Source organism: Haematobia irritans, chromosome 2, assembly GCF_050003625.1.
Source record: "Haematobia irritans isolate KBUSLIRL chromosome 2, ASM5000362v1, whole genome shotgun sequence".
NCBI classification, from domain to species: Eukaryota; Metazoa; Arthropoda; class Insecta; order Diptera; family Muscidae; genus Haematobia; species Haematobia irritans.
In genome coordinates, this window is record NC_134398.1 from 15,402,543 (window position 1) to 15,417,705 (window position 15,163).

Consider the following 15,163-nt stretch of genomic DNA (forward strand, 5'->3'; position numbering starts at 1 on the left):
TGTCAAGATTTTATTTCTACAGAAAATTTTGTAAAACGGAATTATATACGTATTTAATCGGCCTTTTTTATACCCTGCTCCACACTGTGGAACAGGGTATTATAAGTTAGTGCATATGTTTGCAACACCTAGAAGGAGGCGAGATAGACACATGGTGTCTTTGGCAAAAATGCTCAGGGTGGGATCTTGAGTCGATATAGCGATGTCCGTCTGTCCGTGAACACATTTTTGTAATCAAAGTCTAGGTCGCAGTTTTAGTCCAATCGACGTCAAATTTGGCACAAGTATGTGTTTTGGCTCAGAATAGATCCCTATCGATTTTGGAAGAAATCGGTTCAGATTTAGATATAGTTCCCATATATATATTTCGGACGATATGGACTTATATGGCTCCAGAAGCCAGAGTTTTACCCTAATTTACTTAAAATTGCAATAGGAGTACAATTAGTAGTATAGTCAAGTGTGCCAAATTTTATTGAAATCGGTTCAGATTTAGATATAGCTCCCATATATATCTTTCGCCCGATATGGACTAATACGGTCCCAGAAGCCAGAGTTTTGCCCCAATTTGGTTGAAATTTTGCACAGGGAGTAGAAATAGCATTGTATCTATGCGTGCCAAATTTGCACAGGGTGTAGAATTAGCATTGTAGCTATGCGTGCAAAATTTGGTTGAAGTCGGTTCAGATATAGATATAGCTCCAATATATAGCTTTCGGCCGATTTACACTCATATGACCACAGAGGCCAATTTTTTGGTCCGATTTAGTTGACATTGTGCACAGAGAGTAGAATTAGCATTGTTGCTATGCGTGCCAAATTTGGTTGAAATCGGTTCAGACTTAGATATAGCTCCCATATATATGTTTTTCTGATTTCGATAAAAATGGTCAAAATACCAACATTTTCCTTGTAATATCGACACTGCTTAGTTGAAAAGTTGTAAAAATGACTCTAATTTTCCTAAAGTTCTAATACATATATATCGAGCGATAAATCATAAATAAACTTTTGCGAAGTTTCCTTAAAATTGCTACAGATTTAAACGTTTCCCATATTTTTATACCCTGCGCCACACTGTGGAACAGCCCAGCAAAAAAAGAGCTTCCAAAAAAGTAATTTGGATCCCCAATCTGTGATCTGGAAGTAGTGCAAACTTGGATCATCTCCAATGAATTTTGCATGGGCTTGTCATAGGACGGAAGTACTCCCTTTTTGTTTGCATTGCTTTAGAAGTTGTGCCCTGGAAGTTAATTTGAATGAAGAAATTTAAAAAGCGAAACAAAAATTTTTTTCAACCAATTTCACTTTTTTTCATCCATATGTTTTATTACACAATTATTTTCCTATTATCTAATTTTTACAATTTGAAAAACTTTTTCGCCCGACCAGGGATTGAACCTGGGTTTGCTGGCACCATAACAAAACGCCTTAGCACACTCAGCCACAAACGCCATTGAACATAAAGCGTCGAAAGGACAATTCAAATGTTTGTGATATGATCGTAATACGCACCAAGGAGTAACACTCTAATTGGTTCTCGAGATGTTCTTTATTAGTATGAACGAAAAAATAAGAAACGCAGGTTCATATCTCACCAGCGGCAATTTTTTTTATCAAATATTTTTCTAAAAAATTATTTTTTATGTCATGCTCGTTTTTATTTCTTATTTTCGGCATATATTTTCGTATAAATAATTTTTTTCCATTAAAAATCAACAAAAAAAAATTAAAAATTCTCGTAATTTGCAAAACCTTCTCAAAAGAACTTCCATGGAAGCGAAAAAGTCAAACGGCACAGGTTCAAATTCCAGCGGGGATGAAATTTATTTTTTTTTCTTTTTTATTAATTTTCTATTTTTTTAGTTTTTTTATTAGTTTTCTATTTTTTTGTAAAATTTAATTGTCCAAAATTTACACTTAAAATAGCCTGATTGCGTTCTTTCTAATACTTGTCCACAAGGACTGCATCGGAAGTAGAAAAAAATCATTGGGGGATCCCACGATGCGCTTTAGAAGAAATGTTTGTGGACTTGTCGAAAAGGACTGCATCGGAAGTTGAAAAAACTCGATGGGGGATTCTGGGATGGGCTTTAAAAGAAATGTTTGTGGAACAACTTCAAATTTTTTTTGCTGGGAGGGTATTATAAGTTAGTGCATATGTTTGTAACACCCAGAAGGAGACGAGATAGACACATGATGTCTTTGGCAATAATGCTCAGGGTGGGTCCCTGAGTCGATATAACCATGTCCGTCTGTCCGTCTGTCCGTCCGTCCGTCCGTCCCTCCGTCCGCCCGTCCGTCTGTCTGTGAACACATTTTTGTGATCAAAGTCTAGGTCGCAATTTAAGTCCAATCGCCTTCAAATTTGGCACATGTTCCTTATTTGGGTCAGAATAGAACCCGATAAATCATAGATAGACATATATATCGAGCGATAAATCATAGATAAACTTTTGCCAAGTTTCCTTAAAATTGTTTCAGATTTAAATGTTTCCCATATTTTTTTTACTAATTTGTGTTCCACCCTAGTGCATTAGCCAACTTAAATTTTGAGTCTATAGATTTTGTACAAGTTTATCAAATTCTGTCCAAATCGAGTGATGTTTAAATGTATGTATTTGGGACAAACCTTTATATATAGCACCCAACACATTTGACGGATGTGATATGGTATCGAAAATTTAGATCTACAAAGTGGTGCAGGGTATAATATAGTCGGCCCCGCACGATTTTAGACTTTCCTCACTTGTTTGGTTTAATATATACCCCGTATGGACTAACTTACAATTGAGAAGACGGTTTTAAGAAGTTTTAGGTAGATTTTGCAAAACATTCCTCTCCAATTAAAAGTTACTTCAATTTTCCATAGAAATAAAATTTTAACAAAATTCAATTTCTTCGAAACTTTTAATTTTTGTTTTAATTAATTAATACGACCCATGGAGAGTAGTTCTTCCTTCTTGAACGTGTAGTTCCGTGCAAGCTAAAAAGGTTATAACATTCAAAAAAGGTTATAACAATTCAAAGCTAAAAATGTCAGAGACAACATTAAATTTTAGAATCAACTTAGATTCGTTCGAATTAGCTATATGTTTGGCACAACAATCACGCTGCATAATAGCTCTGCAGTATTTTAGCCCAATCTCAGCGAAGCTCCGACTTGAGATGAGCGACACTTTGGTCATTTTTGGTACCAACCTTACTCTCCAAACTGCCCCAGCAACAAAAGTCCAATGGATGGAGATCACGGTTGACACAGTTGGTGGAATTCTACCAAACACGGTCGTTTTTTTACTGTTTGGTAGATTGGTAGAATTCCTCATGTTTTGGTAGATTTTTTTTGACAAAAATTCAATTTCTTTCAAAATTTTAATTTTCGTGTTATTTAATACGATCCATTGTGAGTAAATTCTCTCTTGTTGTAGGTGTAGTCTTGTGCAAGCTAAAAAGGTTATAACATTCAAAATTTGACTCATTTACAATTCAAGGGATATTTACACACCTAAAAAATTGTATTTCTATAGAAATACAATTTTGACCACAAAGGTGAATTTCTCTCTTTCTGCTACCCTACTCCACGTTTAGCTCGATGACGAGGGACCTCCTTTTTATAAGCAGTATATTTTACATATTTGTTTTTTTTTTGTTTGTAATTTTCGCTCAATTACTCTTTTCCAGCTGTCTTCTCAAATATCGAGGCCTTTATTTTGTGAAGGCATATTTATCTTGCGTCAATCTCCTATTTACCCCACTGTGTGTTTTGTTGAGATTTTATGATAAATGAACGTTTAACTCTGTAAGTCGTCTATATTTGTCTACTAGTCTCTGTTAGTGTTGCACTGTGTTTTTTATTATTTGTCCGCATAATCAATCGCAACCCTTATCCTTACTCACAGACAACTGTTACTTCCACCAATCTGTTCTCTACACTTTAGAAATACAATTTTGACAATTTTTCTATAGAAATACAATTTTGACAATTTTTCTATAGAAATAAAATTTTGCAAAAATTTTCTAAAAAGAAAATAAAAATAATTTTCTAAGAAATAAAATGTTGACAAAATTTTCTATAGAAATAAAATTTTGACAAAATTTTCTATAGAAATAAAATTTTGACAAATTTTTCTATTAAAATAAAATGTTGACAAAATTTGTTATATCAATAAAATGTTGCAAAGTTTCTATAAAATAATATTTTGCAACAATTTTCTATAGAAATAAAATTTTGACAAAATTTTTTATAAAAATAAATTTTTGTTAACCTTTCTATAGCAAAAATGTTCTATAGAAATAAAAGTTTGACAAAATTTTCCATAAAATAAAATTTTGTATAAAAATAATATTTTGCAAATATTTTCTATAAAAATGATATTTGGCAAACATTTTCTTAAGAAATAAAATTTGGACAAAAGTTTCTTAGAAATAAAATTTTGACAAAATTTTCTATAAAAATAATATTTTGCAACAATTTTCTATAGAAATAAAAATTCGCACAATTTTCTATAGAAATAAAAGTTTGCACAATTTTCTATAGAAATAACATTTTGACAAAATTTTTTATAAAAAAAAATTTTTGTTAACCTTTCTATATCAAAAATGTTCTATAGAAATAAAAGTTTGACAAAAATTTCTATAAAAATAAAATTTTGATAAAATCTTTTATAAAAATAATATTTTGCAAATATTTTCTATAAATATAATATTTGGCAAACATTTTCTTAAGAAATAAAATTTGGACAAAAGTTTCTTAGAAATAAAATTTTGACAAAATTTTCTATAAAAATAATATTTTGCAACAATTTTCTATAGAAATAAAAATTTGCACAATTTTCTATAGAAATAAAATTTTGCACAATTTTCTATAGAAATAATATTTTGGCAAAATTTTCTATAAAAATAAAATTTTGTTGACCTTTCTATAGAAATAAAAATTTGACAAAATCTTCTATAAAAATAAGATTGTGATAAATTTTCTATAAAAATAAAAGTTTGAAAATTTTTTTTATAGAAATAAAATTTAAACAACATTTTCTATAGAAATAATTTTTTTTGTAGATTTGTGGTAAAATTTTCTTGAAATCTCGGTAGATTTGACAGAAACATGGATCGTTTGGTACACTTTGAATGCCACCGAATATAAGAATGCATACGTTTCTCATCTCTCGAAATGTTATTGGCTTCCGTTTTCTGGGTTTCATTTCAGCTCCATCCACATCGACTTCTTCGAAGAGTGTAAATCGTTGAGAGGGTTGTTCTATGCCAAATTCAATGCCCAATGATTTGAAGTAAATCTGGAGTGACACCGACTCAAATCTCTCTCTTACTTAGGGATTGTAATGAGAATCAAAGAGTCAACTTTTTAATTTTTCCAAAAATTTAAAAAAAATTATTTGGCTTCTTTTGAATTTTTTTTTTTTTTTTAATTTTTGAACTTGGATTTTTTAACTGTGTGGAGTTTTGCAAAATTTAACATCTTAACTAGGCATTCTTATGAGAACCACAAAGTCGACTTTTTAAATTTTTCCAAGTTTAGAAAAAAATTGAAATGTTCGTTTTTCGGAAAATTGGTAATTGGACTGTTATTGTGTGGAATTTTGAAAAAGTTTAGGGAGTGGATGAACTTTTGGTCGCTGTCCACTCAGCCGACTGTCGATTGGACTCAGGTGTGTAGTGGAGTGGAGCCAAGTTTCATCCATTGTCACATATCGACGGAAAAACTCGGGTGTATTACGAGTTAACAGCTGCAAACACCGCTCAACACGTTGTTGTTTTTGGTAAAATGTGAGCTTGCGCGGCACCCATTTTGCACAGAGCTTCCGCATATACAAATATTGATGAATGATATGACCAACACGTTCCTTTGATATCTTTTAGGCTTCTGCTATCTCGATCAACTTAATTTTACGGTCATTCAAAATCATTTTGTGGATTTTTTTGATGTTTTCGTCGGTAACCACCTCTTTCGGGCGTCCACTGCGTTCACCGTCCTCCGTGCTCATTTCACCACGCTTGAATTTTGCATACCAATCAATTATTGTTGATTTCCCTGGGGCAGAGTCTGGAAACTCATTATCAAGCCGAGTTTTTGCTTCCACCGCATTTTTTCCCTTCAGAAAATAGTATTTTACCAAAACACGAAATTCCTTTTTTTCCATTTTGTTTCACAATAACAAAAGTTGTTTCACAAAAGACGCTCTATCTCACAAACTAATTGACTTACAGACGTCAAATTTTGACACGAATCATTTGAAGGTTGGTAGTATATAAAAATAATATGCATTTAATATTAGCGTCGCCATCTATGTGTCAGAAAAAGACTGTTTTTCATATGTTTGGCTATAAACATTATATGTTTGGAACACAAATTTTTAAACACAATATTTTTGAGTGCAAGCATATAATGTTCATAAACTAGCATAGCATGTTTGGGACATATATGTTAATATGTTAGAACATATTATGTTTGGGACATAAAATGTTTGTAAATATAATATGCTTGGATGCAAACATATATTAATTTAGAAATAGCCTATAAACATATATGTGTTTAGTAGCTTGGAGCGCTATTTAACAGGGAGCGATATTGAATTAAGTTGGTGGTTGTTGCTTGTTATTACAAAATTAACATTTTATTTTTCCTTGGGCAATTGATCAGCTACTTCTTTGATCCTTACAAACTGTGTGGTCCGCTGTTCGAATCCCCGTCCGGCAAAAGGTAAAATTAAAATAAAAAAAATTGAATAATTTCTTCTACAATGTTTGTATTACAGAAAAAGGTGCTAAGAACTAAAAAATGTCGTGGAAGTGAGAAAGATGTGGGGGAATATACAATTAGGCAGAAACAAAATTTTGAGCATTCAGGTCGAAAACCTATGTTGTTAGCACCTATATTACCAGTTTATTTTCATAATTCATTATGATTGTAAATATATAAATAAATTAATAAAATTTTGAGCATAATATTGTTTGGGAGAATTTTTTTAAGCATATAATATTTTTGGGTGCAAAATGCTTCCAAACATATTATATGTTCACAAAATAACATATTGTTTTTTGGAAGACAACATTATTGAATTTGGATGCAAAAATACAAAATGTTTGGAACTTAGACTACCCAACATATATTGTTTAGAATAATATGCTTTCAAACATATTATATATTGGAAGAGATCAAACATATAAATGTTTGGGCAATACCCAAAAATGTATATGCTTGAAGCAAAATATGTTTGGGAGTATATGTTACAGAAGCGATTTTTTATGAGGGTGTAGTCCTGTCATAGATCCATTAGTGTCGATTTGCACCAATTACCCGTAGGGTTGTTACACCCTACACCACAGTAGTGGCAATGTGTATAATGATTATGGTATTTTATAGTTAAGCTCTCTTGTATTTGATGGCCTTTAAAAGTACACATATTTGTAGCTTTTCTCAAACTGGCAATACTGACATTCGTTGACAGCATTGCCAGTTTAAAAACTCTGGAAATTCTAGTTGTCATGGCGACTTGATAAATGTAAACATTTTTCATTGGTTTTTCAAGTTGGCAATGCTAACATCCATATTTGGTTGCTTGATAAAATACACCGAAAATGAAGCAGAGTGGATTAAAAAACAAAAATATTTTACAATTTTTTTACTTACTATGTAATCTATACATTTTTCTTTTATAAGCAAATAGAGTCCACTTTGCCTTCTTAAAATCAGATTCCTGTATATCAGTGAATTTAATCCATAAATTCCAATTTGATTGCAATTAAAACTCAACTTGTATGTTTTTGAAGTTATTCCCTAATACACAACCACAACTTCATGCATATGTAACCGCATTGGTAACCACAGTAACAATGTGACAACAATACCACCAAATCACAAAATATGAGACTTGTTTTGTTTTGGGTAGTTTTTTGTAACTTGTTTTTGAAAAACAAAAAATTATATTTGGCAAAATATATCCCCATATAAAAAGTTTCTATTACATTTTTGGCAAGCAATATTTTCAAAAATTATTTACAAAAGCGCTAAATACTTTACGCACACTAACATACTTTGAATGTAACAAACATAACAAGTATTCGCATTATTTAAATGCATATACACCCATACGCACACACACACGCATACCGTAACACTCATATAAAGCTTCATACTCAAGCACACATTTAAAGGATATTTATTTCGAGAAGTTTTTTTTTAATGTTTTTTGTTTCTCTCTCAATACGGTGTACCAATGTTAAAGCTTATGAAAATATTTAAACTTTCGTTTACATTTGCTACATTAGACCATTACACATGAGAACACTAGACCACGTAACGATATAGTTTTTTTTTGATTCTCCCATTGCTGGTTGCTGTGAAAATCGTTTTTCTGGACTTTTGGTGCTTATTTTGTAAAGCAAAAAAAAAAAAGAGAAATTGTTTTTTTTTTTTGCTATTTGTTTTCTTTGCGATAAATCGAATAAATGCTTGAGTTGTTGATTCTTTTTTATTTTGTAGGTGAGCATAAAGCTTAGTGTACAAATAAACGAGCAAAAGTAGAAAATATGGTCCAGAGAGTTTAGAGAGGCATGCAAGGAAAGGAATATTGTCGATGCACAGTATTGAGAAACTGAGGTGCAATATTGTCAGTGGAGGGATATGGGTTCAATACCAAAATTGGTGGAGAATCCTCTCTCAGTAATGCTGGTAACATTTCGGAGTGTTTCTAAGCTTCTTAAAAATCGGTATTTTTGATTTTCATACTCACCACTATAGGCAGGAGATGGAGGTACAGATTTACCATTCCATTTATAATACATCGAAATATTAAATTTCGAGTATATAATGTATGTATATTCTTAATCAAAGGAAAATTCGAAGGCCATCTAACGATGTCCGTCTATCTGTCACTCCGTAGCCTCCAATACACGTAGAGATGGAAAATTCTAAGTCCACCTAACGATGTCCGTCTATCTGTCACGCCGTAGCCTCCAATATACGTAGAGATGGAATATGATCATCTCATGACCAGGAATATGATCATCTCATGAACAAATAAATGAAATGAAATGAAATATGATCACCTTATTTTTAGACCATTTTTACCTCTTCTCACCAAACACAAAATAACTCTTCCCGCCAACCATAAATAAGTTTGCTGAAATGGGACAACTCATTGCGATAAACATGTTATCCATCCAAAAATAATTTTTTTTGTAGCCCCCACAAAACAACAACTTCCCGATTTGAATTCTTGGGCATCTAAACGCTGTAATTTTATACAATTTGCTCCAATAGGAAATCTAGAAGCATTTTTGGTCCAAAAGTAGATGTGCCGAATATTGTTTAGATCAGTCCATCTTTTGACATAACCGGCATATACCCCAATTTCCCGCTTTGATTTTCTAGGTCTTTTAGATATCGCAATTTTTATCCGACTTGCCTGAAATTGAAAATCTAGAGGTATTCTACGCCCATTAAGAGCTACGCCAAACTTGGTTTATGTCGGTAGAATCTCCTTCTAGGCTGATCTCCCAATTTGATATTCTGGGGTTTCTAGTTACTGACATTTTTATCCGATTTTGAAATGTAGAGGTAGTTTCGATACACAAAGAGATATTTGGTGTATATCTGTCACGCCATAGTATTGATATAGCTCGTACATACACGGTTTTCCGGCACGGTTGCCGGAAATAAAATTTTGAAAAACTAGAAATAAAATTTTGAACAAATTTTCTATTGAAATAAAATGTTGACAAAAATTCTATAGAAATACAATTTTGACAAAATTTTTATAGAAATTCAATTTTGACAAAAATTTCTATAGAAATAAAATTTGACAAAAATTCCTATTGAAAAATAATAAAAAAATAAAAAGAAAAGTAATAAAATGTTGACAAAATTTTCTATAGAAATAAAATTTTAATGATTTTTATCTCATAATCTCGGCTGTAGGTCTATAAATTAAACTCGAAATTGTTGGTTTCTAGTTTTTTTATTTTCCGATATTTCGGTTGACTTCGTCAGACCGTTTTCAAGGCTACAATTTACAAAATTAAACAAAAGTTAATTACAAAATTCACAAATTTAAGTTAAACTATTGTCATTTACATTTTATCCGATGTCTTGTTACTTCGCTGTCTGGTTTTCTACTGGTGATCACTTTCTCCTGTGTTTTTGTATCGTATGTCGATATATTCTCGCGCAGTTCTCAATATCTTTTTTATAGTTTATTCTCTCGTTAGTGGGAGTGTTAATTATGTGTAACATTTCCAGAGTAAATCTTCGTCTGTAGTTGTTTTCCTTGCATAGGATTTCTACGTTATTAAAGTTAGGTTTGTGACCAGTCAATGTACAGTGGGCCGCAAGTGCTGTTTTTTGTTCCATTGGTTTGTCTGTTGTTTTTATATCCGATTTATGTGAAGACAATCTTGTTTTTAATTTTGTCATTGTCGTACCAATATATGTCTTTTGGCATAAGTTGGATTTGTCACCGTTGCATTTTATCTTATATACTACGTTGTGTTGGTCTTCATTCTTAATTTTTGTTTTTGTTTTACTAAATAATCCGTTGACAGTGTTTGTAGTTTTTAACGCGAGTTGATATTTTTCTTTATTGTATATGTCAGACTTGGACAGTCTCTCGGAGAAGTTTGGTATATATGTCACTGGTTTCTATATTTTTGAATCCTTTTTCTTGGTCAATTCTCGGTTGTTGTGTAGGTTGGCTTTTACTTTCGATAAGAGTTGATATATCGTTCGTTGTGGGAAATTGTTGTCTTGGAGAATTCGTTTAATTTTATTTTCATTTTCAGAATGAAATTCTGGATCACTAATATTAAATATCCTTCGTATGAAATTTGTCGCTGTATTGATTATTATACGTTTACTGTGCTTAGAGTAAAAATTGAGCAGTCTCCCAGAAGCCGTTGGTTTTTGGTACCAATTTAGTCTCAGTTGGTTTCCTTGTCTATGTATTATTACGTCAAGATATGGTAGTTTATTGTCCTGTTCTAATTCCTTTGTAAATTGAATTTGTCTATTAAATGAGTTTAAGGCCTTTAGTGTTTCGTCGACTTCTGATGCCTTTATGATTGCGAAGATGTCATCTACGTATTTTGTTAATATCGGTGGTTTAGTAATATTTTTAAATACTTCGTCTAAAAGTTCCTCCATAATAATGTCTGCTACAATTGGTGAAGCAGGGGAACCCATTGGCATACCTTTTAATTGCTCATAAATCTTGTCCTCAAATTTAAAATATCTGGTGTCCTTGATACAAAATGTAATTAAATCTATGAATAAATCCTTCGTCATGTTCGTATACTGCTCAATTATGGTCCATTTTCTTTCAATCGTCTGAATTGCTAGCTTTACCGGAATGCTTGGAAATAATGACACCACGTCAAAGGATATTAAAACTTCATCATTTTCAATCGTCATATTTTCCAATCTTGTCTTAAAATCCGCAGAGTCCTTAACATTATATTTAGAGTCAAGTGTTATATTTCTTAATATACCTACTATGTATTTACATAAATTGTACGATGGCGAGTCTATCGAAGAACAAATAGGTCTTAATGGTGTGCTCTCCTTATGTATTTTTGGAAGTCCGTAAATCCTTGGAGCTACTGCGGTCCTGCTTGTCAACTTGTTTTTCTCTTGTTCGGTAATAATATTAAAGTAGTAAAGTTTTTCCACTAATTTGTTGTTCTTCGTTTGGAGTCTAGAGGTGGGATCAATTTTTATTCGTTTGTACGTACACATATCGTGTAATATTTCTTTCATCTTTAGATCATAGTCAATTTTATTCATTGCAACCGTTTTTCCCCCTTTGTCAGCACTAAGAATTAGAATGTCATCATTTTCCTTTAAATATTGTCGTGTCTGTACCACTGTGCTTGATATGTATTTATCTCTTAAGCTCATTTGTGATCTTCGTAAATGATCGTTTATCAATGTTGTCAATTTTGTTCTCGCCATCTCTTGTTCCTCTCTGCTCTCAATTGTCTGTACACAATCTTCTCCTTCGGCGATAACTTGTAATAGTGGAAAACTTTTATTGTTATGCGGGAGAGCATGTTTTGGACCCAGTGAGAGAATCCATTGCACTTCTCTCGGTATGTCTTTCTCTGTCTTATTCACAAACCAGTCGTTATGAGTTCTAATGTTAAGCTGTTTTTTGTGTTGTTGTTTAAGTACATCTAGCTTTTTAATGTGTGTTGTTTTGTTCTTGTGTGTCACGCTGTTGTACAGAGTGTTTTCACTCTCCAAGTACAACGATAAATCTTGTTGTGATAAAAGCTGTGTCAGTTGAGTTTGCGCGGTTTGAATGTTTTGTCGATTTTCGTGTATTTGTTTGTGTTTATACTCTATTAGTAGTTTTAAGATTTTCATGTGAAAGTTATAGGTATACCTGTGTAATGTTCTCTCGATATTTGGCGGGATATTTTTGTTTTTGTGTGTTTTGAAAATGGTATATGTGTGTTTGGTTGCATTGTTAATGAAGTTTGGTATGATACCAGCTTTTTTGCATTTTATAAGAAATGTTATGGAACTTTTGAGATTTGCTGACTGCTTATGGCTTTTGGAGTAATTTTTAGCGACTTTATATGTGTGAGCATTGTAATTATTCTTGATATTTGTGTAAATTGTCATGATTGGATGTTTTGATTCGGCGTGCCTTCCGGTTGTTTTTTGACAAAATTTTATATAAAAAAAAATTGACAAAATTTTCTATAGAAATAAAATATTGAACAAATTATATAGTTGAATAAATTTTTACAACAGTTTCTATATCATACAAATTTTGAAAAACAATTTTATAGAAATGAAATTTTGACAAAATTTGTTAATTTTTAATTTTTTCAATTCTTGACAAAATTTTCTATAAACATAGAATGTTGACAAAATTTTCTATAGAAATAAAATTTTGACAAAATTTTCTATAGGAATGAAATTTTGACAAAATTTTCTTTAGATATAAAATGTTGACAAAATTTTCTACAGAAATAAAATTTAAACAAAATTTTCTACAAAAATAAAATTTTGAAAAAAATTTGTATAGGAATAAAATTTTGAAAAAGATTTTCTACGAAAATAAAATTTTGACAAAAATTTCTATAGAAATTCAATTTTGACAGCGTTTTCTATAGAAATAAAATTTTGACAACATTTTTTATAGAAATAATAATTTTGACAAAATTTTCTATAGAAATAAAATTTTGACAAAATTTCATATATATAAAAAAAATTTAAAAATTTTCTGCAGAAATAAAATGTTGAACAAATTATCTATCGGAATAAATTTTTACAACTTTTTCTACAGAACTTAAATTGTGACAAAATTGTTCTCTATAAATTAAAATTTGACAAAATTTTTTATAGAAATGAAATTGTGACAAAATGTTCTATAGAAATAAATTTTTGACAAAATTTTCTATAAAAATAGAATTTTGACAAAATTTTCTATAGAAATAAAATTTTGACAAAATTTTCTATAGGAATGAAAGTTGGACAAAATTTTATATAGAAATGAAATTGTGACAAAATTTTATAATGATATAAAATTTTGACAAAATTTTCTATAGAAATAAAATTTTGACAAAGTTTTCATAGAAATAAAAATTTTGACAAAACTTTCTATAGAAATTTTGACAAAATTTTCCATAGAAATACAATTTTTACCAAATTTTCAATAGAAATAAAATTTTAACAAAATTTTCTATAAAAATAAAATTTTGACAAAATTTTCAATAGAAATAAAATTTTGACAAAGTTTTCTATAGAAATAAAATTTTGACAAATTTTTCTACAGAAATAATAATTTTGACAAAATTTTCTATAGAAATAAAATTTTATAAAAAAATTGATACAATTTTCTCTAGAAATAAAATTTTGACTTTTGAATTTTACATACAGTATGTCAAGAAAATCTTTTGACATTGCCAAATATTTCAAATTCTAGAAATAATTGAAATATTAAATATTTTATTAAATATAAATCTGTGTACGTATGTATACTTTGCAAAATACATAATAAAATATTTTTTTAAAATTTCATTATATTTAATTTTGGAACAAAACATAATTTTTATCCCATTGTCAAAACACTTTCTTGACAAACTGTATATCACAAAAAATTTCAAAATTTTCTACAGAAATAAAATGTTGAAAAAATTATCTACCGGAATAAATTTTTACAACATTTTCTTTTTCATATAAATTTTGACAAAATTTTCTACAGAACTTAAATTGTGACAAAATATAAATTAAAATTTGACAAAATTTTGTATAGAAATGCAATTTTGACAAAATTTTCTATAGAAATAAATTTTTGACAAAATTTTCTATAAAAATAGAATTTTGACAAAGTTTTCTATAGAAATAAAATTTTGACAAAATTTTCTATAGGAATGAAATTTGGACAAAATTTTATATAGAAATAAAATTGTGACAAAATTTTATAATGAAATAAATTTTTGACAAAGTTTTCATAGAAATAAGAATTTTGACAAAACTTTCTATAGAAATAGAATTTTGACAACATTTTCTATAGAAATACAATTTTTACCAAATTTTCAATAGAAATAAAATTTTAACAAAATTTTCTATAGAAATAAAATTTTGACAAAATTTTCACCGCATGCAAGTTCGTCTCACTGTGTTAGAGTGTATGGTGAGAGATAAAGAGAATCAAAGACATTGCATAATACCAAAGGGGCTTATAGATGTTTATGTGCATGTACGCCAGAATCAAAACCGATATATTCACCTATAGTAGTGGCATAGTGCTGATACATCCCCACCCCCTTACACAAGAATCAACAACCACACGTGTGATATGTATAAATATGTACATACACATCTATGTAATTCTCAAGTTTCTATTGCTGTTTATCTCATCTTCTTTCTGGAGGTTGTGGGAAGTGCACAATTGCAAATGCATACCCCTGCACCCTCTCACACATTTTCCTGTGTAGGGATTCTCTCTTTCTCTCCCTTGAATTCACTTTGTATGAGAAACCAGAATAACCAGACCAAATGTTTTTTTAAGGTACGTGCATTCTAGATATTGAGTTAGGATGTTGATTGTTGTTGTCGTTTACTCCATTTTCCTACAAACCCCTTCCTCATGCCATTTATATGGACTGTGTTTTGTTTTGTTTTTTTTTCATCTTC

General features: G+C 30.3%; 1 protein-coding gene across 1 annotated transcript; it reads right to left on the reverse strand.

The window, feature by feature from the left end:
* Positions 1-2,926: 2,926 nt before the first annotated feature.
* LOC142224470 (uncharacterized) lies at positions 2,927-12,640 on the reverse strand. The gene is made up of 5 exons (XM_075294243.1): positions 10,967-12,640; positions 7,649-7,715; positions 7,316-7,510; positions 5,154-5,326; positions 2,927-2,986 (listed from the first exon to the last, which is right to left on the reverse strand). The coding sequence occupies exons 1-5, from the start codon at positions 12,638-12,640 to the stop codon at positions 2,927-2,929; spliced, it is 2,169 nt and encodes a 722-aa protein (XP_075150358.1).
* Between the last annotated feature and the right edge of the window lie 2,523 nt (positions 12,641-15,163).